General features: G+C 38.6%; 1 protein-coding gene across 3 annotated transcripts in view; it reads left to right on the top strand.

The window, feature by feature from the left end:
* bckdhb (branched chain keto acid dehydrogenase E1 subunit beta) overlaps positions 1-2958 on the top strand; it is a 231248-nt gene extending 228290 nt beyond the window's left edge. For 2 of the 3 annotated variants that reach the window (XM_069887393.1, XM_069887391.1), the window contains 2 exons: positions 2191-2340; positions 2619-2958. In XM_069887393.1, the coding sequence (XP_069743494.1) occupies positions 2191-2331 (141 nt within the window). In that variant the 3' untranslated portion in view covers positions 2332-2340; positions 2619-2958. The other variant, XM_069887392.1, reaches the window with a different exon arrangement.
* Positions 2959-26041: the final 23083 nt, after the last annotated feature.

Genomic DNA, 26041 nt, shown 5'->3' with positions numbered 1-26041 from the left:
GTGACGAAAGTGATTTATGAGGGAAAGGCAATTGACATGGTCCACGTAGACCTCAATAAGGCATTTGACCATGTCCCTTGTGATAGGCTGATTCAAGACACATGGGATCCAAGGTGATTTAATAGTTTGGATACAAAATTGTCTGGTCCATAGAAGGGTAATGGTGCAAGGCTGTTATTTGAGCTGGAGGCCTGTGACCAGTGGCATTCCACAGGTTTCAGGATTGGGACCCCTGTTGTTTGTGAAATATATAAATGGCACTTGAAAAAGGGAGAGAGAGGGTTAACAAGTTTGCAAAGAGATACAAAGATTGGTAGACTTGTGGACAGTGTAGAGGGTTATCAAAGACAACAATAGGATATAGAACAGTTACATATGTAGGCAAAGAAATGGCAGATTGAGTTTAATCGGCAAGTGAGAGGAGTTGCATTTGGGAGGTCGAATATAAGGGAGGATGTATATAGGGTTCTTAAAAGTATTGATATGCAGATGGATCTGGGGGTTCAAGTCCATACCTCATTGAAAGTGACCACATAAGTAGATAGGGTGAAAAAGGTGTATGATTTGCTTAGCTTCATTGGGCAGAGCATTGAATATCAAAGTAAGGAGGTCATGTTGCAGCTACATAAAACTTTGTTTGGGCTACACTGGGAATACTGTATGCAATTCAGGTCACCCTATGAGAGAAAGAATGTGAAAGGTTTGGAAATGGTATAAAAGAGGTTTATCAGATCATTGCGTGGTTTAATAGGGCAATGAGTTATGGGGAGATTTTGGACAAATCTCTTTGTTCAAAATTTGAGTTGTTTTCTCTTGATGGCTGAGAAGTTTATAAATTCATGAGAAGTATTGATTGGGTGGACGGTCAGAATCTTTTCCCCAGGGTAAAAGCGTCACACACTAGGGGACATTTGTTTAAGGTGAAAGAGAGTAAGTTTATGGGAGATGTTTGGAGTATATATTTTACACCGATACCTTGAGCGGCCTGCCATTTATAGTGGTGCTGCCATCAGGAAAGAGGTGTCGACGTCACAAGACTCAAACCACTAGGTTCAGCAATTGCTGCTACCCCTCCACCATCAGACTCCTCAACATCAAACTCAATCAGGGACTCATTTAAGGACTTTTAAATGCACTTTATTGATTATTTTTTATTCTCTCTGTTGCATAATTAGTTTGTTTACACTTTTTATCTGTTTATAGTTCTTTATTTGTTTACATGTATACTTTGTGTTGTTTTTTTTTGCACTACCCACAAGTGGTAATTCTACCTTGCCCACCTATAAAATGAAGTTCAGGGTTGTACGTGATGTCATGTGTGTACAATAAATCTGAAATCTGAGGAGATTTCTTGACAGACACATGAATATGAAGGGGAGGGAGTGATAACCAGCAGATATTTAAGCTTGATTTGGATATCATGTTTTGGCCCAGACATGTGGGCCAAAGGGCCTTTTCCTGTGCATTACTCTTCTCTGTTGTACGTTCATGATTTTAGGAAATTGGCTGTTTCCTTGTAGACCCTTTCATTAAAAAAGGTTGCTTGTGAACAATAGATAGCCATGAAATATATCTGCTCCATATCAGGTTGCAATATTCTCAATTTGAACTATTTCTAAATGTTAATTTTAGTGCCAAAATGTGAGTACGTTTTTCTGAGAATATGTCTATTTGTTTAGGTCAACTTGATGTACTTATTGTGAAAAGATTGTTAACAATTTAGTTTTCACTGTAGAAAGTTGAGTCCTTGCCTTATGTCAGGAAGCTTCAAGTTTTGGATGACCCATTGATTGTTTGCATCACTGAAAAAGATTGCAGATTCTTTCTCATAATATATTCCATTAAACACAAAAACAAAACAGTAATATCATTGTACAAGTGGTTCGTGCTATGCCGATCAGTCAACAATGCAAAATTAGCAACACGGAGAAAAGAAATGTCAGTCAATGAAAACTAACCAAGCTGCTATGATGTTACCTCCTCTATTCTAGGTCATAAGATCTCAAAGCACAATGCACAATATCAACATTTTTTTTAACTTATGCAACCTTGCACGAGATAGAGCAAAGACGATATAAAATATACTTTGTGCTTAATAAGGTGTTGCTCAACACCCAGATTACATTTAGTAAATAAAATCTGATTGTCATTGAATGGTGGGTCTTCTTACTTTTTCTGTGTAATTTACAGGAAGAATGTTTTCTCAACTTGGAGGCGCCGATTAGCAGAGTCTGCGGATATGATACACCTTTTCCGCATATCTTTGAACCTTTTTACATTCCAGACAAATGGAAATGCTTTGATGCAATACGGAAAATGATAAATTATTAAAAGTACCAGGTAAAAGTCTTCAAATTTTCTAAGGAATCTGAGGTAACATCTGAAATACATACAAAATCATTGATTGATTAATTTGCACAGCCTTCATAAAATCTGAAAAGTATATTATTTTTCTTCTTTAGATTTAAAAAAAAATGATCTGAAAAGTATACTCTTTTTCTTCTTTAGATGGTATTACCTTCAAATGGGAAGGAAATAATCACTGTCCACCTGACACTCACTCAATGAAAGATTTGTATTGAGATGCCTGTAATCATGAAAATGATTTTCCTTTATAGAGGCTCAACGGTGAAAAGTGCTCCCCAGCTGCATTTTATCAAGACCGATTCTCTTTGCCCAAAAGATTATGTGCCAGCTGCAACACATCGCAGAAAAATGATGGGCTATGTCTGTACATTTATTAAGCAATAAATCAGGTTGGTCTCAAGATATGAAATTCTTCTGAATTGATGATCTAAAGAATATTTGACTGTAGTACACTTTATGTAATATTGTAATTGAGGCTGCAAAATTGATTATGGTTCCTCTCTCATGTTAAATGTGTTGATCTAATGTGAACACAGTGAAAGTGTTTTTTTTTAAATGTACAAAAATAAAAAAAATGTATTTACATTGCAATCATTGATTTTTTTCATTGCTATCTTTGGAATGAAGATGCAGTTCACTTAAGATATATTTGTCAATCTGAAACTAGTTTTATAAATGTCACGGCATTTATCACACAATCAGTGTAAAATTGTTAGGTAAAATTAGAGAGTGATAATGACACAATAGTGTATGAACTCATTATACAATTGTGCCCCTTGTATAAAAGATGCCATTATAATTAGAATTCTTTAATTAAAATGCAAACCAAATATTAGTGTAGAACTCTCATTCATTCCTGATCCTCAATAACCACTTTTTCACCACAGATTCAGGTGGAAATGTAAATTTCACTTTGCTGATGGTTATTTTGGAGATAAGTTTGGTTTATTCGCTATAATTCCTAGTGTGCAAATCATCTTGTACAGTCAATATTGTACAAGGTACATTACAGAGGTAAATTACAGAGGAAGCTTAAATGTCATCCTACTCTGAATTTATTCTGTATTTGTCTTTGAGTGCTTGACACATAAGTATGGCTATTTGCAACTTTAGGAGATTAAATTAAATGCAATATCCCGATTCAATTACACAGTTTAAACTCACTTTAGTGTAAACTGTATACTTTATTGCATTAAATACATTGCAAGCTTTGATACATAACAATATTTTAAAACTAATCGATGTTATTCAAGACTTTTTCATTTTTATAATTTGTGAATAAATCAGTCCAAGAGGACTGTGAAATTAAGAAGCAGATTAATGGCTCATAGAAATCGTTTCTACTGAAAATAAATTGGATAAAAAAAAATTTTCCACAGAATTCTTAAACTCGTAGGAGATCAGCAAGGAATTATTGCTGTTCATGTTTATATTGTTCGTCAGCGCATGGCTGTTCTGATAGTTTATTACTCACTGAACTCAGCAGAAGGTTTTCTGCAATAGGTTCACTCAGATCCTCTGACAATTTTATTTCATTTAACATTCTGAAATAAGATCTGCTTGTCACTTCGGTACTAAGAAAGAACACTATATCACAGAATCTGTATCATACTTACTTTCCTACTTTAGATTTTTGCTATGTCAAGATGTGTGCCTGGCATACTGGTTATACTTATTTAAGTGGCAAGCTGATTCAAAATACTACTATTCATTCTAGCAAAAATGTCTTTTTAGTTTGGCGTTTTCTTTGCCAGATTCCTTGTAATTTACGTGTAAATACAGTGCCCTCCATAAAGTTTGAGACAAAACCAAACAATTGACATGTAAATAAAGTGCATATTCCAGATTTTATTCAAGGTTAATTGTATACATTTTGGTTTGACCCTGTAAAAATTACAGGACTTTTTATACATAGTCCCCTGATTTCAGGGCAACATAATGTTTGATATATTTGGCTTCACAGGTATTTTTGATTACTCAGGTATGTTTAATTACTTAATTGATGCAGGTATATGAGAGCTAGGCTTTGAAGCTTCTCATCAACTTTGGAGTCTGTAGTTGCCATTATTGTACATGAGGACCAGAGTTGTACCAATGAAAGTCAAAGAGGACATTATGAGGCTGAAAAACAAGAATAAAACAGTAAGAGACATCGTCTAAAGATTAGGATTACAAAAATCAAGTTTGGAACATCATTAAAAAGAAAGAGTATCCTGGTGAGGTCCCAGTTGATGAAGTAGACAAAGATGATGTGGTCAAACAATAATCATGGCTTTTATTAACAGAAACTCATGATACAATATTGAAAGACAATAGGTGCATATACAGTTGTATCCAAGGGGAGTGTCCTTAACAGTAGAGATAATGCGCAGTTAATGTTAGTACAGCAAGGCTCGGCAGAGGGGAGACAGGCAGTTTGGCAGACATTCACCACACTCAGTAATCGCAGAAGAACAATATCTTTTTCAGACGTTACCAATATTAATACCTCAAAAATTTTTTCAAGGATTAAATAAACAAATAAGTAAATTTCTTTGGGAATGTAAAATGGCAAGAGTTTCTCTAGAAGATCTAACATGGAAATACGAATTGGGAGGTTTACAGCTTCCTAATTTTAGAAATTATTATCGAGTGGTACAGATGAGATTCCTTGCTTTTTATGAAAATAATAAAATGGCATGGGTTAATATAGAAATGAATAAAATAGAAGAGAAGAAAGAAGAAGAAGAAGAAGAAGAAGAATTTATATATGTGGGAATAGAAACTCTTGGTTACTTATAAAGAGACATTGTGGTGGCTCTGTAGCGGGCTGAGCGAGTGGTAATGCGAACCACCACCATCAGTGCAGTGCACGGACTTATCTAAGGGCTGGCATGCTAGCGGTACTGAGTGCCGAGGGATGGCACATTGATCAGCTGTGTCCCCTGGCACGGGATGTTAACAAGTCTAAATTTAAACCTGCTGGTTCCGTGGACCAGCAGCTGTCCCTTAACAAGGTCCCACCTTGTCCCGTGGAGCCCAGGACAGGCAGGGAATAAAAGCCGCTTGTAAAGCTTCAATAAACCAGTCTTGAGTTGACTACTCTGGCGTGTGTTTGTATTTCTTTAGTAGCTCTACCGTAGTAGCCGCTACAATTGGTGACCTGGACTGCAAGATTTGGCCAAAATGAGTCTACAATCATAATGGACGCAGCTACAGTAGCAGCGGCAGCCACTGCCATGGCGGCAGTTAGCAGTTGGACTTCATTTGCCTCATTTCTAGACACATCAACCTCGGGTTTGGCTTATTCAGGCTGAAACCCAGTTTCGTCTTCGGGGCAAAACGGTGGAGGACACAAAGTTCTGGCATGTTGTAGGTGTGTTGGACGCTGCTACTGCATCTTGAGTGAGCGAATTTATTGCCGATCCTCCGACGGAGAACCAGTAATTTCTACATGGTCAAACCAAAATGTATACAAATAACCTTGAATAAAATCTGGAATGTGCTTATTAATTACATGTGAATTGTTTGATTACAAATTGAGAACTGTGGAGCACAGGAGAAAATAAAAGAAAAAAGTGGTTTTGACCCAAACATTCTTTCTTCTTTGGCTTGGCTTCGCGGACGAAGATTTATGGAGGGGTAAATGTCCACGTCAGCTGCAGGCTCGTTTGTGGCTGACAAGTCCGATGCGGGACAGGCAGACACGGTTGCAGCGGTTGCAGGGGAAAATTGGTTGGTTGGGGTTGGGTGTTGGGTTTTTCCTCCTTTGTCTTTTGTCAGTGAGGTGGGCTCTGCGGTCTTCTTCAAAGGAGGTTGCTGCCCGCCGAACTGTGAGGCGCCAAGATGCACGGTTTGAGGCGATATCAGCCCAATGGCGGTGGTCAATGTGGCAGGCACCAAGAGATTTCTTTAGGCAGTCCTTGTACCTCTTCTTTGGTGCACCTCTGTCACGGTGGCCAGTGGAGAGCTCGCCATATAACACGATCTTGGGAAGGCGATGGTCCTCCATTCTGGAGACGTGACCTACCCAGTGCAGTTGGATCTTCAGCAGCGTGGACTCGATGCTGTCGGCCTCTGCCATCTCGAGTACTTCGATGTTAGGGATGAAGTCGCTCCAATGAATGTTGAGGATGGAACGGAGACAACGCTGGTGGAAGCGTTCTAGGAGCCGTAGGTGATGCAGTAGAGGACCCATGATTCAGAGCCGAACAGGAGTGTGGGTATGACAACGGCTCTGTATACGCTAATCTTTGTGAGGTTTTTCAGTGGGTTGTTTTTCCAGACTATTTTGTGTAGTCTTCCAAAGGCGCTATTTGCCTTGGCGAGTCTGTTGTCTATTTCGTTGTCGATTCTTGCATCTGATGAAATGGTGCAGCCGAGATAGGTAAACTGGTTGACCGTTTTGAGTTTTGTGTGCCCGATGGAGATGTGGGGGGGCTGGTAGTCATGGTGGGGAGCTGGCTGATGGAGGACCTCAGTTTTCTTCAGGCTGACATCCAGGCCAAACATTTTGGCAGTTTCCGCAAAACAGGACGTCAAGCGCTGAAGAGCTGGCTCTGAACGGGCAACTAAAGCGGCATCATCTGCAAAGAGTAGTTCACGGACAAGTTGCTCTTCTGTCTTGATGTGAACTTGCAGGCGCCTCAGATTGAAGAGACTGCCATCCGTGCGGTACCGGATGTAAACAGCGTCTTCATTGTTGAAGTCTTTCATGGCTTGGTTCAGCATCATGCTGAAGAAGATTGAAAAGAGGGTTGGTGCGAGAACGCAGCCTTGCTTCACGCCATTGTTAATGGAGAAGGGTTCAGAGAGCTCATTGCTGTATCTGACCCGACCTTGTTGGTTTTCGTGCAGTTGGATAACCCAAACATTATTAGGGCACTGAATGCTGTGTCATAAACTTCCACATTGTATGCTTTGTTCTATTTAAATAATCTGACTCCTATGGATGCTGGAAGACCCACTGGGTTCATCTAGCATTTCTGTTGGTTTTTACTGTCTTCAGAATTTCATGCTTCATTCTTTCCAATTGATCCACTTGTCAAGATATAACTACTCTGAAGAAGTTCTCCTCCTCTCCTTGAAGGGAATTCTGTGCTTTATTCTTATTCCTTCCTGTTCTTTGCTAATTCCTTGAAGAACGACTCAGGCCTGAAAGGTCGGTAATATATCTTTACCTCCTGTGAATGCTGTGAGAGCGGCTGAGTTCCTCTCTTTGTTTTTTCAACAAAAATAAGAATGCAATAAAATGTTTAGAAGCAAAAGCAATATTACAATGCAGGAAGGGATTAAACAAATTTGATGTAATGACAGAATATAAACAATAGAACTATAGAACGCAGCAGCACATAAATAGGCCCTTTTGGTCTGTGCTGAACCATTTTTTTGCCTAGTCCCACTGACCTGCGCCCAGTCCCTAGCCCTCCATACCTCTCCCCTCCTTGCACCTATCTGTCCAATTTTTTCTTAAATGTTAAAATTGAGCCCGGGTTCACCTCTTCAGCTACCAGCTTGTTCCACACTCTCAACATTCACTGTTTCCACTTTGGTTCTAATAAAACTATAGAATATGGCAGCACATAAACAGGCCCTTCAACTGCAATCAGCAGCCATTCTGTCTTTAAAACTGGCTTCTACAGCCAATGGTGTTTAAAATGCAAATGCATTTAATGATGCTGAAGCCAACCTCCAGCTGCAAAGAACCATGTGTATCTGTTGAAGTGCTAATGTATTGCCTTTGTTTTCCTGACCACCCAAAACTAACTTATTAAACCATATCTAGATAAAATGTAGTTTTGACATTAAAGCAGGATTAATATTAACGCAGAGAAAAATGTTGAACTTCTAAAAGTTCAAAATGTTAAATTACAATCTCCCATTTTTTGAATGTTTTTATTTTTTATTTTATCAACAAACAATACCAAATTATCATCATTAATACATGTTCCAAATATGATCCCTATCCCCTCCCCCCAACAAAACCTCTAATGAAGAAGGAAAAAGGTGAAAAAGGAAAAAATGTAAAAGAAAAAGAAAGAAGGAAACCGGAGAAAGAAGAAAAAGAAAGAGAAAACGAAAAGAAGAGGAGCGGTCGAGATCTGAAATATAATTCATCAAAGAAGATGCCCAGTTATTTTGATCTAAATTTCAATAGAGGGAAGAAAATATATTGAATAAGTATCCTATTTATTAAATATTCAACCCTACATTTTGTAAGTAAGGTTTTCAAACCTTCAAAAACATGTTGTATTTATTCTTTAAGTTGTAAGTAATTTTCTCCAGGGGAACACATCTATGCCTTTCCATGTTCCAATGGACTATTTCCAAGAGAGAATCAGACTTCCAGGTATCTGCAATACATTTCCTGGCCACTGCCAATGCAATTTTAAGAAATTCTAATTGATATTTGGACAGCCTCATTTTAGATCTTACATCTGTAATATTTCTTAAAAGAAATAATTCTGGACTTAGAGACAATTGTTTCCCAATTATTTAGCTCCTAAGTTTCCCCAAAAGGGTTTCAATTTATAACAAATACAGTCTTTGGTTACTTTCAATTAAGAGCTTTTCTTAGAGACTTTGACACTACCAGAGTGCAGTGAAATTGAGATTTTAATTCAAAAGGGGACCACAAAGAAATTCATATCAGTTATGCATTGTTTAATCCAATTGGGTACTCCTAAACAGGGGTTACATGGGTCAAAATAAAGATGGGAAGCAGACTTTGATGATAAGACCTGGTCAAGGTTGTGCTACGACTGTATGACCAACACAATTAATGCAAGATATAGACTGGTGCAATATTGTTTTTTTGCATCAGCTATATCTTACCCTCAAAAAATACATAAATTAAATCCTAATTTTTCTGATATATGTTTTAGATGCGGGGAAGAAACAGGTACTTTTTTTACATTCCACCTCTCATGATCCCATTTGTTTTTGATAGATTTTACATTCTTAAACAACATAATTACAAAGAAATATTGTAGAAATTACATATAAATTCAACATCTGGATAGGCAATCGGGACTAACATGGTCTTATAATGTCATTATAATATCTTATAACCAAGTTATATCCTTGCAAAATTAAACTCCTGTATAATAATCTATTCTTATATTTAATTTTATTGAAAATACCAACAAATTACCATCAGTGTAAACAATAATTAATCGCATAGCAATGTAAACATATACTTCAAAATGTTGCAGATCTAATACAAGGGACAATCATTTTTTCTCAATAGTAGAATTATTCTTTTGATGTTTATTGAATTTCTTGGATAAGTAAGCCACTGCTTGTTCAATACCATCATAGTCATCTCTCTGCAATAACACAGCACCTCACGGGCATCAACTGCTAAAGCAAATGGCTTCTCAAAAATCAGGTGATTTAAGCAAGGTTTATGATATAACATGTCTTTCAGTTTGTCAAATGATTCCTGACAAATGGCTGTCCAAATAAACTTTTCAATCTTCTTTAAAAGATTAGTCAAGGGAAGAGGAATGTCAGCAAAGTTTTTACAGAATTTCCTATAATATCCAACTATTCCTAAAAGTTTCCTCATAGCTTTCTTACCCGTAGGTATAAAAAAAATCAGAAATAGTCTAAACTCTAACCTAACAACACAGGCCAACAACACAAAATTCACTTTTAGCGAAATTACCAGTAAGATTGGCTTTCAAAAGTTTATCAAACAATTTCCCTTTAAAATGACTCTCACAAGAATCATCTTGTATGATTTCATGATCCATAATCTCCTTCACTTTATTCACAGTCAAGACCTCGTTTGAAGGTTTTTTTCTGGCTAACATCCAAATTCTCACAATAAAGGTTAACATGTTGACATAATAATTTTGTGTTTTGATTCTCCCATCAGGAGTTTTAACCACGTAATTGACTTCACTCACCTTAGATTCTCTCTCATATGGCCCTGAAAATGTTGCTCTAAGAAGATTAGCCATTGTTGTAAACAGAATTAACTTTTTCTCCCCTGGTCTTGCTTTTCTGTCAGTCCAGACTTTCCATTTTATCTTGAGCCACTTTTAAATTCTCCTCAGCTATTTTACACATTTTTCCCAATGGTCTAGAAACTTTGAAACATAATCCAACCATTTCAACTGCACATCCTCATTAACCCACTGTTCTTTCAATAACATTAAAGATCCGCTCGCCTCATGTCCAAATACCAATTCTCTTACAGCAAACAAAAGTAAATGAACACCTTCACCCCAATTCTTTTAATTTTCACAACAATAAGTCCTCATTGTTTTTAAAATTGATTGAAACCTCTCCAAAACTCCCTGAGATTCTGGGTGATTTGTAATTTGTTTAGCTCCCAATTGAAATAGACCTGTCATAAAATTCCTTCCCTAATCTGGTTGTATTTCTTTAGGCAAACCAAATGAAGTAGACAATTTTACCAGAGCCCCAGACACAGTTTTTATTTTAATATTCCTGAGTGGAATTGCTTCAGGAAACCTGGAAATGACACACATAATAGTCCAGTTTTTGGAATAACTTTAGAAAAAGGTTCTCCAAAAACAAGAATGGATTTTAAAGGTGCCACTGTGCGACTTGATTAGGTTTCCCTATAACTTGACAAGTGTGACAGATCTTACAAAATCTCTTGACATCTTTTCTTAAGTTAGGCCAATAAAAATGTTCCATAATTTTGTAGTTTTTTTTAACCCCAAGGTTAAAACTTCATCCCTATGGGCTTTAGGAACTACAGCCTGGTGAACAATTGCCCATTCATCATTTGCAAGAATATCACATAACCTCCATTTTCTTATCAATAAACCATTAAAATAATAGCCTACTGGAACTTTCTTAATTTCCTCATCAGAGAGTGCTTTCTCTTTAACTTCAGAAAGATCAGTATCTATTAATTTTACTCAACTGCTGTTCACTGTCACATACTTCCAACTCTTTTAAATCATTTTGTACACCACTGTTTTCATTGGCAAACCTTTCCTCTGTTGCCCTCGTCACTGCACACACTGGATATAGATCTAAATCTTTCTCTGTTTCAATGACTGGCTTATCTGTTAATTTCACTGCAAAAACAACTTTATCCTCTGCCAAATCATTTCCTGATAACAATGAAATACCATCCACTGATAAACTTGATCTAATCTCTATTTTAACAAGTTCCTAATTTTTTAGTTTAAAATCAAAGTTCTGACTTAACAAAGAAACATTTAAAGTGGCTGATGATTCATCACAGTTTATTTCCTGCTGTACCTGTTCAGCTGTCTGTTTCTGTATCTGCTGCTGTATCTTGCAAGCTTTTCCTTTTACATTACTCTGTCCAGCGATTTTTCACTGGCAAGGTTTTTAGACTTTTAATCAGTATGCTCAACACTCTCCCTGGCAACAGTTTCCCATTCATCCTCAAATTTAATTGGATACTTTACTGCAGGGGCACCCTTATGTCCTGACACAAAAGATTCAAATTCCTTCCTAATTTTACCAAAAATTTCACCCCTTTTTTAAAAAAAAACTTCCATCTCTTTTAATATAACCATCCTAGTACTGCTGGGTTCCTTCTTTTCCTTCAAGGAAAAAACAATTTATGACCACATGACCAGCTGTCTTACAATAATTGCAAAATGGACCAACAAGTCTTCCCCATTTACTTTCCACCTTATTTTGATATTTCATGTGACTCTTTTGAAAAGGTCTTTTGGGCACAAATTTCACATTGTGGTCCTCATCTGCAAATGTGGCAAAGAGCCCTTTTTGAAAATTTTCACTTAGCTTTTATTTAAACCCTGGATGTAACACATAATGTGCTACACTGTCATGGCTCGCATTGCTGCCCATCCCATAAAATGCCTCACTGGACTATTTCAAATGATATAAAAGAACCAACTCTATTCTTTCTGCTGTTTAGCTTTGTAATTTAATATGCTCTTAGAGTGCAGTGATCTCAGAATGTAGGCTTTATTAAGTGAGGGGGCTTCAGTGAGGAGGATCTGTGGTATACATTCACAAGGTGAGGTGCGGGAATATTTTGGTGGGGCATGTTGCTTAAGAATATTTTGGAGGGGCCTAGGAATCTTTTGGGAAGTAATTAAAAAGTTCGTTTTAAAAAATAAACTTGTTATGTTGGTGTGAAAGATATGACTTGGCAACACTGTGATAACTTTCAAGTGAAATCACTGCGTTCTTTTGATTTTCATAACGTGTTTTTGCTCTTCCAACATTTCTCTGTTGTTTCTCTTATTTTAATTGTTATCCTTGGTTAACATTATAATTATACTTTCTCTGACTGGTCTTATCATCATCCATTCCAAATGATCTCATTGGTGACGAGGATTCCAAAGTTTCTCAACAATAATGCCTTCGTCCATACCCCTTTTTCATTTCAGTAGTGAGTGAGACCTGTATTTGCATGTATTAATGGTGGGGGGGGGGGGGGAAGAAGGTCTGCCCAAAGTGCCAGCCTGAGGGGGATGCCAAAATCAGAAAAAATTAGAGATCCAGAAAATAAAGCACGAGGCTAGCACAGTTTTTATTCACTCTCTGAAAGAAAAAAATGTCAGAAACCGCGCTAGTGATTTTTTTCATTTTCTTTTAGGATCAGTATTCTTCATTTGATTCAATCATTACTTTTATTACAAGTTTCAATTTTAAGACATAATAAAATATTGATTAATCTGTTTCAGGGAACTTGTTGAATATGAAATATGTTTTCCAGTGTATTCCCGACCTTCTTTCTTTCTTTCTTTTCTTTGGCTTGGCTTCATGGATGAAGATTTATGGAGGGGTATGTCCACGTCTGCTGCAGGCTCATTGGTGACTGACAAGTCCGATGCGGGACAGGCAGGCACATTTGCAGAGGTTGCAAGGGAAAATTGGTTGGTTGGGGTTGGGTGTTGGGTTTTTCCTCCCTTGTCTTTTGTCAGTGAGGTGGGCTCTGCGGTCTTCTTCAAAGGAGGTTGCTGCCCGCCGAACTGTGAGGCGCCAAGATGCACGGTTGGAGGCAAGATCAGCCCACTGGCGGTGGTCAATGTGGCAGGCACTTAATTGCATTGAAATATACTTGTCGTAAATGATTTAATTAAAACTTATTTTGAATATATGACATTTTTCCTCTAACGATGGGGTGTATGTTTTTTTGGGACCTAGGACAAAAAAGGTTAAGAACCACTGATTTATGATATCTTCTCAACACTTGTCTTTGGTTGGACTGTGTAACATAGGTGCCACAGGTAGGTGCTTATTAAATACATATGTTGTGAGAACAGAGAGTGGCAAATGCTTTAATGGTAAAAGAGAAAACAAGAAATGAAAATGCTGAAATCTTGAGTAAACAATGAGAAGCTGGAGGGACTCAGTGGTCAGGCAGCAACCATGGAGAGAAATGGTCAGTTAACATTTCGGATTGAGGCCCTTTGTTGAGTCAAAAGTGGAAAAGGGAGGTAGTAAACAGAAAAAGCGGTGGTGGGTGCTGGCAGGGTCAAGACCTGATAGGATACTGGACAGATGAAGGTTGGAGAGAAAACACATGATGAAGGGGGTTGAAAGAAAAATAACAAGAACAGGTGGAAACAGATGGAAACTATAACTGGCTGAGAATTACCAAAACTTGGATAACATAACATGCTTGCTATGCTGTACAAGGCTACCCAGGAGGAACACAACACAATGCTGGAGAAACTCAGCTGGTCAAACATTTAACTTTATGTAGCAAAGATAAAGATACATAACCAACATTTCGGGCTGGAGTTTCTCCAATATTGTGTTTTTACTTCAACCACGGTGTCTGCAGACTTGTGTTTTACTACGGAACATAACATATTGTTCCTCAAATTTCTTTTTAGCCTCACACTGGTAATGGATGGGGCATATCTGTATGGGGATGGTGAAGGTAATTAACATGGCTGGCAATTCCAGTTTGTACCCAAGGACAGAGAGCTCACCCATTCTGCATCTGGTCTCACCAATGTAGAGGAGGCCATATCGAATGCACTGAATGCTGTAGTTTAGGCTGGACAATGTGCATGTGAATCACTGCCTCATCTGGAAGATCCAGATATATATCCCTGGATGAAGGTGAGGGGGAAAATATAGCGACAGTTTTGCATACGTTGGATGCAGATATGAAGACCTCATGGTCATCATACCTACATCTACAAGAGGTGCCTTCAGTTGGAATGCCTGTGTTAAAAGATTCCACAAGGACGAATGTTATGTGAATAAAGAGGTCATCATCATGTAGCTAAGGAAAGGCAGTCAGAGAAAGAATGGGTGATCACCAACATGCCAAAGTAATAAGGTTTAAGTAGAAGACGATTTCCAATTCCAAAATTTTAACTGCCATCACCTGAATGTGAAAGACTTAAAAGGGTGTTTTAAGCATGAATGTATTGTATTGAACATAGTCTTGGGAGCCAGGCAAAATATTTTAAAACATCAGTGGGATATCATTTTTGGAGATAGTAACAGATCTCTACAAGGTTCAAGATAGTTATTAAAAGACATAAAGGTAGACAATAAACAAATGTCCTAATTTATTCTGGGGGGGTGAGGCCAATTTGTATACAGGGTCTGACAAAATTAGACTGGTATTGCAGCTGGGGGTACTCAAAAGTGAAATTAATCAGAGCTTGGTGCTAACAATTTTAGGGTAGATAGTGGAAAGTCTTTTATCACAGCAGAAGTAACTAAAACTAGAGGGCATGGGCTGAAGTCTTTAAAGTTTAGAAGGGATATGAGGAAGAATATTTTCACCAACAGAGTGGTTAAACATACTGCTAGAGTGAGTGGTGAAGACAGGTATTTTCTCAATGCTTAAATATTGAGGTGAACAGGCAAATCGCTAAGTCAAGGAAGGACTATGGGAATAGTGTAAAGAGTATTTGATGATTAGCATCGACATGGTGGGCTGATGTGCCAGTTTCCATACTTCTAACTTTTGTGCAAAAATATGCAACAATTATATTCTCTGTTGTCTGCAGAACAGGAAAATGGATTGACATCATTATATGGAGTCATGTTGGCACACTTGTCTTTGTAAACATTTGCAATCCATTTTCTACAGTGCTGTTTTCTGCCGGGAACTTTAATTTCCTGGTTCAAACTCCAGGTGAGAAGGCAGGAGATGAGAGAGAGTGTTGGCAATGCTAGTGTGGCTTGGAATGGTTGTTGCCAGAAAACTGAGTGTTAGAAGTTCAAGCTCAAGTTTATTATCATCTGATTGTACATGTATAACCTGATGAAACAGTGTTCTCCGGACCTTGGTGCAAGACACATATATATACAGTACATTTCCAATTTTCCGAAATGCTTGGGACTGGGGATTTTTCAGATATTCGGGTATTTTCTCCAAGCAGACTAGTTGCATCAGCAGAAAGAACACTTGTATCCACAGTTGAACAACAAATAACAACAGAAGGGTTTTCAAGCATGAAATAATGTAATAATGTTTAATTCTTACCAAAAAAACGTGATCTCTGTTTACAAAATGCAGCAACAAATACTAGGATTTCTGTGCGCCAGTTTTTTCCAATGTTTCTTCCAATGTCATCTGTCTTATTAGCAATGGTTTTTGTCTCTGATCTCTTGTTCTGCTATGAATGCATGCTGTTCTAGTCCATTATTAAGTCCAATCACACATTTTCACCAGGTCATCTAGAGGCTCTTTTTCTGGAGTGTCAACGAAGTCCTCTTCATCGTACTCATCTGGATGCAAAACAAGTTCAGCTATTTCACCATCCGCCAGTGAGTGAACAACTAGAGCATCATTATCAATCTAGTCCATTATTAAGTCCAATCACACATTTTCACCAGGTCATCTAGAGGCTCTTTTTCTGGAGTGTCAACGAAGTCCTCTTCATCGTACTCATCTGGATGCAAAACAAGTTCAGCTATTTCACCATCCGCCAGTGAGTGAACAACTAGAGCATCATTATCAATGTTAAAAACTTCTTCAATCATTTTCTTCCAGTCTACTTACGGACTCTGAAGGTATTTTTTTTTTTGCATATGCAAGGAGATCAGTCAACATTTATTTTCTCCCCTGACACACAGAAACCTTCAAATTTACTGTCGTCTTCATCATCATCAAGGAGCATAGTCGGAGGCCAGAGACTGTGCCAGGCATGTACAACTGTGTCTTTATTCACTTTGCTCCAAGTGTTGGCAGCAGTATAAATGGCATCCTTTATGATAGACTCCTTTTGGAAACCTGCCACATCCAGGCCTCTGTTCACTGCTGACAGCATGTTGTTCAAGAAAGTGTTTTTATATTCACTCTTCAGTGATCTAAGGATACCTTGGTCTCATGGCTGAATTAAGGAAGTCACATTTGAGGGAAGGTACATGACATGAACATTATCTTTGTTGAGACTTTATCTGGAGGATGAGCAGAACAGTTGTCAAAGAATAAAAAATCTTGCAGTCGGCATCAGTCTAGCTTCCCTTCAATGAGCGGGACCCGCTGGAACAAAATGTTTATTAAATCAATCAGAAAAGATATCCTTGCTGACCCATGCCTTTCTGTTGGCATAATAATGGACTGGTAAGAAATTCTCTCCTTTAAAATATGAGGACACGTGCTTTTGCCTCTCACAGTCAGCTTAAACATAGGTGTTCTTGCTGTACATCCAAGCATAGTTATTCTGTCCTTGGCATCCTTAATTCCTGGAGGGGCTGCTCTTCTGGGCAAAAACACCATGACAGTGATGTTTCATTGGCATTATATACTTGTTCTGGCTTCAGGTTTCCTCAGTGATCATCTTGGCAAACTTGTCAATTAATCTCTTTGCTGCTTCGCGATCAGCAGATGCTTTTTTGCCACTCATCTTTAACATTTGAATGCTGTGTCTTATTTTAAATCTGCTCAACCAGCCTGCTGAATATTCACAGGTCTTTTCAATTTTCTGTTCATCATGATCTCATGATCAGCAAGCAATCTAGTGGCATGCGTTCACTGTGATGCTGTTGGATCCACTCCATCAATACACGCTCCAGTTTTTCATGTTTACCTTTACGCAGTGTTTTTCTATCTTTCATTAACTAGAGAACTTCAACAGTTCTGTTTCCTCAGGTCACAGATTGTGGTCATTCCAATACCATACTCCTCTGTTAGATGTTTCAGACTATACCACTTTTGACAGCAACTTGACATCCTTCTATTTATTTTTCTATTTATTTTTAACTGTATCTTAGATATATATATATATATATATATATATATATATATCATAGACTCATATTTGCCATAATTTTCCACATAATATTTATCTGAGGTATACACTTAGAGAGAGAAGAGGAAAGACAGAACAAGAAAAAGAAGAAAACTATATACAAGTAGGGAGTGATCTTTTTACAACATAATCATTCATTTGTAAGAATAAGGTCAGGCCTATGAAGTATTATGTGGTTAAGCCATTTTCCCCCAGTATGAATCAAATTGTTCCAATTTGTACTTAACAGATGCTGTTATCTTCTCCATTTTATAAATGTCCATTATACATTTCTTCCATGCATTTAAAGTTGGGCTGTCCTGTGATAACTATTTCCTGGTCAGAATCTTTCTACCAGCCGCCAGCAATATATTAATTAAATTTTTATCTCTTTTCAACCATTCTTGAAGTATATACTCAAAATATATTCTCTTACTTTCTAAGCGTATTTCACATTTAAAAATGTCTTGTTCGACATTATGTATCCCACTCCAATAATCTTTGATAACAGGGCATTCCAAAAAATATAGTAATCGTTTGCATTTTGATTTCCACACTTTCTCCACCAAACAGGGAGGTTACTATCATAAGGGAATTTCTGAGAGGGTGTAAAAAAAAAAATCAGGTTTTTCCGCTCAAACTCCCTCCATTTCTGTGAACTGGTACAATTCCATTCGCATCTCCATATTATTGTCCATTCCTCCTCAGTTATAGTTATCCCTCCTTCCTTTCCCCGTTTTGTTTTAATGTATGAAGTTGAGTGTGTTCTAAGATTTGAAAGACCTTGCTAAACACTTGAAATGATTTTACTACCATTATCTGAATTATATGCTTTTCTAAACAGTTCTATCAAACATGTACTTGCCTTGGTTACATTTTTAACTCTCCTATTAACATAATGTCGCATCTGCAAATACTGATAAAAGTCTTGTTTTTCTATCAATTGTTTCTCTTTAAGCATTTCAAAGCTAAATAGTCCTTCTTACATTGTATTACAAAGAACTATTATTTCTTTAGCTATCCAGACCTTAAATCTTGCATACAATTTATTCATTGTGAAATCTGAGCCAAACACACACCATTTAAGAATTTCAATATCTTTTATAGTAGTTTTCCATATTTTAAGAGTCCATTAATACTATTTGTGTATTATCTTTGTAGGTTGTGTTAAGACCTTGACCCACAACAATAGAAATTCACCAAAACAATGGTATCTTCAAAACAATAATCTTTATTAATAATATAAAATTTTACTTAACTCTAAACTTAACCCCACTATGTGGAAATGTATGCATTTTCAGCTATTTTACAGAATTTCTGCAAACGATCTTTAACCTTGAGACATAATCTAACAAATTCAACTGAACATCCTTATTAACCCATTCTTCCTTCAACAACATTAAAGGTCCTCTAACTTCATGTCCAAATACCAAATAAAAAGGACTAAAATCTAATGATTCTTGTACAGACTCACTCACTGGAAACAAGAGCAAATGGACACCCTCATCCCAATCCTTCTCATTCTCACAACATTTGGTGCTCATTTTTTCCAACTTTTCCTATTTCTCTTTTTCTCTTTTTCTTTGCTTTTCTTATTTATTTATTTCCTTTTTTGCTTGGGGCTTTGCTAAGAGGGGAGGGGGTTGGGGTTTTATACCATCATGTATAATGGACTCAATATTAATATTTGATTATTGTATTTTGTATTTGGCTATGATTACATGTATGGAATTTTTTGTAAAGTAAAACTTAAAAAAAAAGGCCTCATCATGGTTTTTAGGGTCGAATGAAACCTTTCCAAAGCCCTTTGAGATTCTGGATGATATGCAGATGATGTGATTTGTTTAGCCCCCAGTGTATGAACTAACTCCTGAAACAATCCTGACATAAAATTACCCACTGGTCTAATTGGATCTCTTTAGGCAGACCAACTAAAGTGAAAAATTTCACAAGAGCTCTTGACACAGTTTTAGCTTTTATATTTCTAAGTGGCCTTGTTTCTGGAAACCTGGAGGCTGTACACATGACAGTCAGCATATACTGATTCCCAGTTTTTGACTTGGGAAATGGGCTATCACAATCCACAATAACTTTAGAAAAGGGTTCTCTAAAAGTAGGAATAGCTGTTAAAAGAGCTATTGATGGACCCTGATTAGGTTTCCCTGCAACCTGACAAATGTGACAGGTCAGACAAAATGTCCCAATATCTTTTCTCAAACTAGGCCAATAAAATTGTTTCATAATTTTATAAATTGTTTTCTTTACGCCAAAATGTACTATGGGCCAAGGTTAAAATCTCATCCCTATAGGCTTTAAGAACCACAACCTGGTAACAACTGCCCATTCTTCATTGGCAGGGATATCAGGTGATCTTCACTTCCTCATTAAGACACCTTCCTTGAAATAATGTCCAACTGCATTTTCTTAATTTCATCAACAGAGAGAGCCTTATCTCTCACTTCAGTAAGATCATGATCTTTGTTCTGCCTCCCTATAAGGTTCTGCCTCTCTATAAACTCCTTTCGAGATAATGACAAATCTTTTGGCAGGTCACTACAACCTGATTGTTACTGTGCACTGTCACAGACTTCTTTCCCTTCTAAATTATTTTGTACAGCACTTTCTTCACTGAGAAGCTTTTTTGGCCATACTCACAAGCTGAGTATATATCAGAATCTGTCTTTGTCTCATCAATGACTGGCTTATCTGTCAACTGCACCATAGGGACAACTTTACCATCTGCAAGATCATTTCCTAATAACATCGAAGTACTCGAGATGGCAGAGGTCGACAGCATCGAGTCCACGCTGCTGAAGATCCAGCTGCGCTGGGTGGGTCACGTCTCCAGAATGGAGGACCATCGCCTTCCCAAGATCATGTTATATGGCGAGCTCTCCACTGGCCACCGTGACAGAGGTGCACCAAAGAAAAGGTACAAGGACTGCCTAAAGAAATCTCTTGGTGCCTGCCACATTGACCACCACCAGTGGGCTGATATCGCCTCAAACCGTGCATCTTGGCGCCTCACAGTTTGGCGGGCAGCAACCTCCTTTGAAGAAGACCGCAGAGCCCACCTCACTGACAAAAGGCAAAGGAGGAAAAACCCAACACCCAACCCCAACCAACCAATTTTCCCCTGCAGCCGCTGCAACCGTGTCTGCCTGTCCCGCATCGGACTTGTCAGCCACAAACGAGCCTGCAGCTGACGTGGACTTTTACCCCCTCCATAAATCTTCGTCCGCGAAGCCAAGCCAAAGAAAGACCATCCACTGGTAAACTTGATCTGATCCCTATCTTAACAAGTCCATTAATTAATCCTCTTTCTAATTTTTTATTAAGTCTTATGTGTGTATTCATATATGTGTGTATGTGTGTGTGTGTGTGTGTGTGCGCATATGTGTGAGATATATATAATATGCTCATACATAGGAGGTAAGAACAAGAATATATATCCAACAAAGTAAAACATACATTAACAAATAGCTGAAAACAACTTATGAAAGAGACAAAAAAACAATATGTATATGAAGTGAAAACTATTCTAATAATCTGATCCCTCCCTCATGAAGTTATGATTAAATGTAAATATTCCATTAATGCATAAAGAAAGGACAACCAAACCATAAAATAACTTTATAAATTCTGAAAATAATAAGGAAAGGGCCCATTAATTAAAATAATTAAAGATTATTACATTAGTAGAGCATCTAATTTTTTCCAGAGTAGGGCATGCCATCACATCAGATAGGCATTGAGTATGTGTAGGAGGGACGCCATCTTTCCATCTCATATATACAGCTCTTCTTGCAATAAGGAGAGAAAAAACAACTGCATGGGATTGTAGCCCAGACAAATTTACATCAGCTAACTTACTTACTCCAAATCTTCTTTGGCTTGGCTTCGCGGACGAAGATTTATGGAGGGGGTAAAAAGTCCACGTCAGCTGCAGGCTCGTTTGTGGCTGACAAGTCCGATGCGGGACAGGCAGACACGATTGCAGCGGTTGCAAGGGAAAATTGGTTGGTTGGGGTTGGGTGTTGGGTTTTTCCTCCTTTGCCTTTTGTCAGTGAGGTGGGCTCTGCGGTCTTCTTCAAAGGAGGTTGCTGCCTGCCAAACTGTGAGGCGCCAAGATGCACGGTTTGAGGCGTTATCAGCCCACTGCCGGTGGTCAATGTGGCAGGCACCAAGAGATTTCTTTAGGCAGTCCTTGTACCTTTTCTTTGGTGCACCTCTGTCACGGTGGCCAGTGGAGAGCTCGCCATATAACACGATCTTGGGAAGGCGATGGTCCTCCATTCTGGAGACGTGACCCATCCAGCGCAGCTGGATCTTCAGCAGCGTGGACTCGATGCTGTCGACCTCTGCCATCTCGAGTACTTCGACGTTAGGGGTGTAAGCGCTCCAATGGATGTTGAGGATGGAGCGGAAACAACGCTGGTGGAAGCGTTCTAGGAGCCGTAGGTGGTGCCGGTAGAGGACCCATGATTCGGAGCCGAACAGGAGTGTGGGTATGACAACGGCTCTGTATACGCTTATCTTTGTGAGGTTTTTCAGTTGGTTGTTTTTCCAGACTCTTTTGTGTAGTCTTCCAAAGGCGCTATTTGCCTTGGCGAGTCTGTTGTCTATCTCATTGTCGATCCTTGCATCTGATGAAATGGTGCAGCCGAGATAGGTAAACTGGTTGACCGTTTTGAGTTTTGTGTGCCCGATGGAGATGTCGGGGGGCTGGTAGTCATGGTGGGGAGCTGGCTGATGGAGGACCTCAGTTTTCTTCAGGCTGACTTCCAGGCCAAACATTTTGGCAGTTTCCGCAAAGCAGGACGTCAAGCGCTGAAGAGCTGGCTCTGAATGGGCAACTAAAGCGGCATCATCTGCAAAGAGTAGTTCACGGACAAGTTTCTCTTGTGTCTTGGTGTGAGCTTGCAGGCGCCTCAGATTGAAGAGACTGCCATCCGTGCGGTACCGGATGTAAACAGCGTCTTCATTGTTGGCGTCTTTCATGGCTTGGTTCAGCATCACGCTGAAGAAGATTGAAAAGAGGGTTGGTGCGAGGACACAGCCTTGCTTCATGCCATTGTTAATGGAGAAGGGTTCAGAGAGCTCATTGCTGTATCTGACCCGACCTTGTTGGTTTTCGTGCAGTTGGATAATCATGTTGAGGAACTTTGGGGGACATCCGATGCGCTCTAGTATTTGCCAAAGCCCTTTCCTGCTCACGGTGTCGAAGGCTTTGGTGAGGTCAACAAAGGTGATGTAGAGTCCTTTGTTTTGTTCTCTGCACTTTTCTTGGAGCTGTCTGAGGGCAAAGACCATGTCAGTGGTTCCTCTGTTTGCGCGAAAGCCGCACTGTGATTCTGGGAGAATATTCTCGGCGACACTAGGTATTATTCTATTTAGTAGAATCCTAGCGAAGATTTTGCCTGCAATGGAGAGCAACGTGATTCCCCTGTAGTTTGAGCAGTCTGATTTCTCGCCTTTGTTTTTGTACAGGGTGATGATGGTGGCATCACGAAGATCCTGAGGCAGTTTACCTTGGTCCCAACAAAGCTTGAAAAACTCATGCAGTTTGGCATGCAGAGTTTTGCCGCCAGCCTTCCAGACTTCTGGGGGGATTCCATCCATACTTGCTGCTTTGCCACTTTTCAGTTGTTCGATTGCCTTATATGTCTCATCCAGGGTGGGAACCTCATCCAGCTCTAGCCTTAGGGGCTGTTGAGGGAGCTGGAGCAGGGCAGAATCTTGGACTGAGCGGTTGGCACTGAAAAGAGATTGGAAGTGTTCTGACCATCGGTTGAGGATGGAGATCTTGTCGCTGAGGAGGACTTTGCCGTCTGAGCTGCGCAGCGGGCTTTGGACTTGGGGTGAGGGGCCGTACACAGCCTTTAGAGCCTCGTAGAAACCCCTGAAGTCGCCAATGTCCGCGCTGAGCTGTGTTCGTTTGGCGAGGCTAGTCCACCACTCATTTTGGATCTCCCGGAGTTTGCGCTGAAGATGGCTGCATGCGCAACGGAAGGCTTGTTTCTTCTCTGGACAGGACGGCTTTGTAAGGTGAGCCTGGTGGGCAGCTCGCTTCTTTGCCAGCAGCTCCTGGATTTCCTGGCTGTTTTCGTCAAACCAGTCCTTGTTTTTCCTGGAGGAGAAGCCCAGTACCTCTTCAGTGGATTGCAGTATGGTAGTCTTCAACTGATCCCAGAGGGTTTCAGGGGACGGGTCCGTGAGGCGGGTTGCAACGTCGAGCTTTGCTTTGAGGTTTGCCTGGAAGTTTCCTCTCGCTTCGTCTGACTGCAGGTTTCCAACATTGAACCTCTTTCTGGGCGCTTTATTGTTCCTGGGCTTTGGCTTGAAGGTTGAGCTTGCAGCGAACCAGCCGGTGGTCAGTGTATATATCTTACTCCAAATAGGGCAAAAATAAAAGGATTAGGAGCCAAATTAACATTAAGAACTAAATACAGGTACGGAAGGTACTTCCCCAATAACTAGAAAATGAGGAACAATACCAAAACATATGAAATAATGAACCTTATTCAATCTTGCATCTATCACATTTTGATGAGAAATTAGGATAACATTTAACGAATTGAACTTTGAAAAAGTAAGCTCAATGTACTATTTTAAATTCCAATAATGAATGTCAACTGCATAAAGAAGATGAATTAACCAATTTCAAAATAGAATCCTATGTAGCATCAGAAAATTCTGGTTGAAAATTGTGTTCCCGTCATTTCTTAGTCTTGTCCAGACTCAACACCAATAATATCTCATAGAGAACTGGTCAATTTTTTAATATTCAGTCAATCTAATTGCCTAAAATTGCCTAATTTTAGATTATATTATTGGGCAGCAAATATTAGATATATTAATTTTTGAATTCATCATAAGGACAGACAGGATTAATTTGGAAATTGAGTCTATCAATAAGTATTCCCTCATTTCGATAGCTGGAGCTCCATTGCCCTTTTCTGCTTCTAAATTAACTGATAAATACATTCAGGATTTGGTTTAAATTTAGAAAGTATTTTGGATTTCATAGATTTTTATTAATTGGTCCGCTTTTAGCTAATTCTCCTTTCCTATCTTCAGTACAAGATTTTGGTTTCCATCAATGGTTAGAGTTGGGTATCCAATCTTTCCAAGATCTTTTAATTGACCAAAATTTGACCTCTTTTGAACAATTATCTTCTAAATTTAAAATAAATAAACATCATTTTTTTAGATATTTACAGATTAGGAGATTTTTAAATTCCTTGGTATTAAAACTCTTTCAAGATTTGGAATTAAAGACGTTAGAGAAGATTTATAATTCATTAACTAATTCTGATTTCAATATTATTTTGTGCTGAGGTATCAACTCCGAATCACGCCTCAAACCTCGAATCAAATTCATTTTACCCATTGCAGTCTTATCACCAAACTCCAAAACATTGTCTAGCACGAGTGACTGGGCAGCACCAGTATCTTGAAGGATTTTTACTGTGACTGGTGGTGACCCTTCCTTTAACGAAAACTTTATCCTCTGACACAAAAGGTTTGAATTCCTTCCAAATTTTACCAGCAGGAACAGACCATTTTTTATTTCCATGTGTTTCATCTCTTTGTGTACAAACATCTGGTGCTGCCTCCTTTTCTTTCTTTTTCTTTAACACAGGAAAATTTGCTATTATGTGACCAGGCTTCTTACAATAGTGGCAAAGTGGACCTGAAGGTTTTTTCCTTTTCTTGCTTCCCTTCTTCTTTACCTCTAACACAATTTCCTCATTTATTTTCTGTCTTACTTGGATATTCCATGTTACTATTTTGGAAAGGACTATTGGGTACAAATCTATCCTTATGATTTAAAGCAAACTCATCTGCTAATTTAGAAGAATCTTGCCAAGTTTCCATTCACTTTTCATCTAAATATACTTTTATGTTATTAGGAATGCACCTTTTAATTTCCTCAACTAGTATCAATTCTTTTAGTCTGTTATAGCCACCATTTATTTCTCTTGATGTGCACCATCGGTCAAAGCACACAGCTTTGTCATATACAAAATCCATATAAGACTGATTTTCTCAAATTCCTGAATTTTTGTCTATAAGCTTCTGGAACCAATTCATAAGTCTTAAGCACAGCTGCCTTTACAGTATCATAATTGGTGACTTGTTGAATTGTAAAGGCAGATTAAGCCTGTTGAGCCTTCCCTTTAATTATACTCTGTTACACGAGGGGCCAATGATTTCTTGGCCATTTCAAATTCTCAGCAACCCTCAAACTGCTGCAAATATTTATCAATGCCAGCTTCAGTAAATGGAAGAATTAACTTTACCCCCCCCCCCCCACTCCCCCCTACTAGATATAAAACTCTCACGAAAACTAAGAGATTGATCTCCTATTTCTTCTTTTAAACTCTCTTGGTTTTTCAGCTTCCTCAGCTTTACATGTTTCTAGCTCTATCAAATACTGGCTTTGCCATTCAGATTCCTCTCTTTGTTTTTCTGCTTCCCGCACCTCTAAT

This window comes from Narcine bancroftii, chromosome 6, assembly GCF_036971445.1.
Source record: "Narcine bancroftii isolate sNarBan1 chromosome 6, sNarBan1.hap1, whole genome shotgun sequence".
NCBI lineage: Eukaryota > Metazoa > Chordata > Chondrichthyes > Torpediniformes > Narcinidae > Narcine > Narcine bancroftii.
The sequence above is the reverse complement of the archived record's forward strand: the minus strand, read 5'-3'. Positions and strand labels throughout refer to the sequence as shown.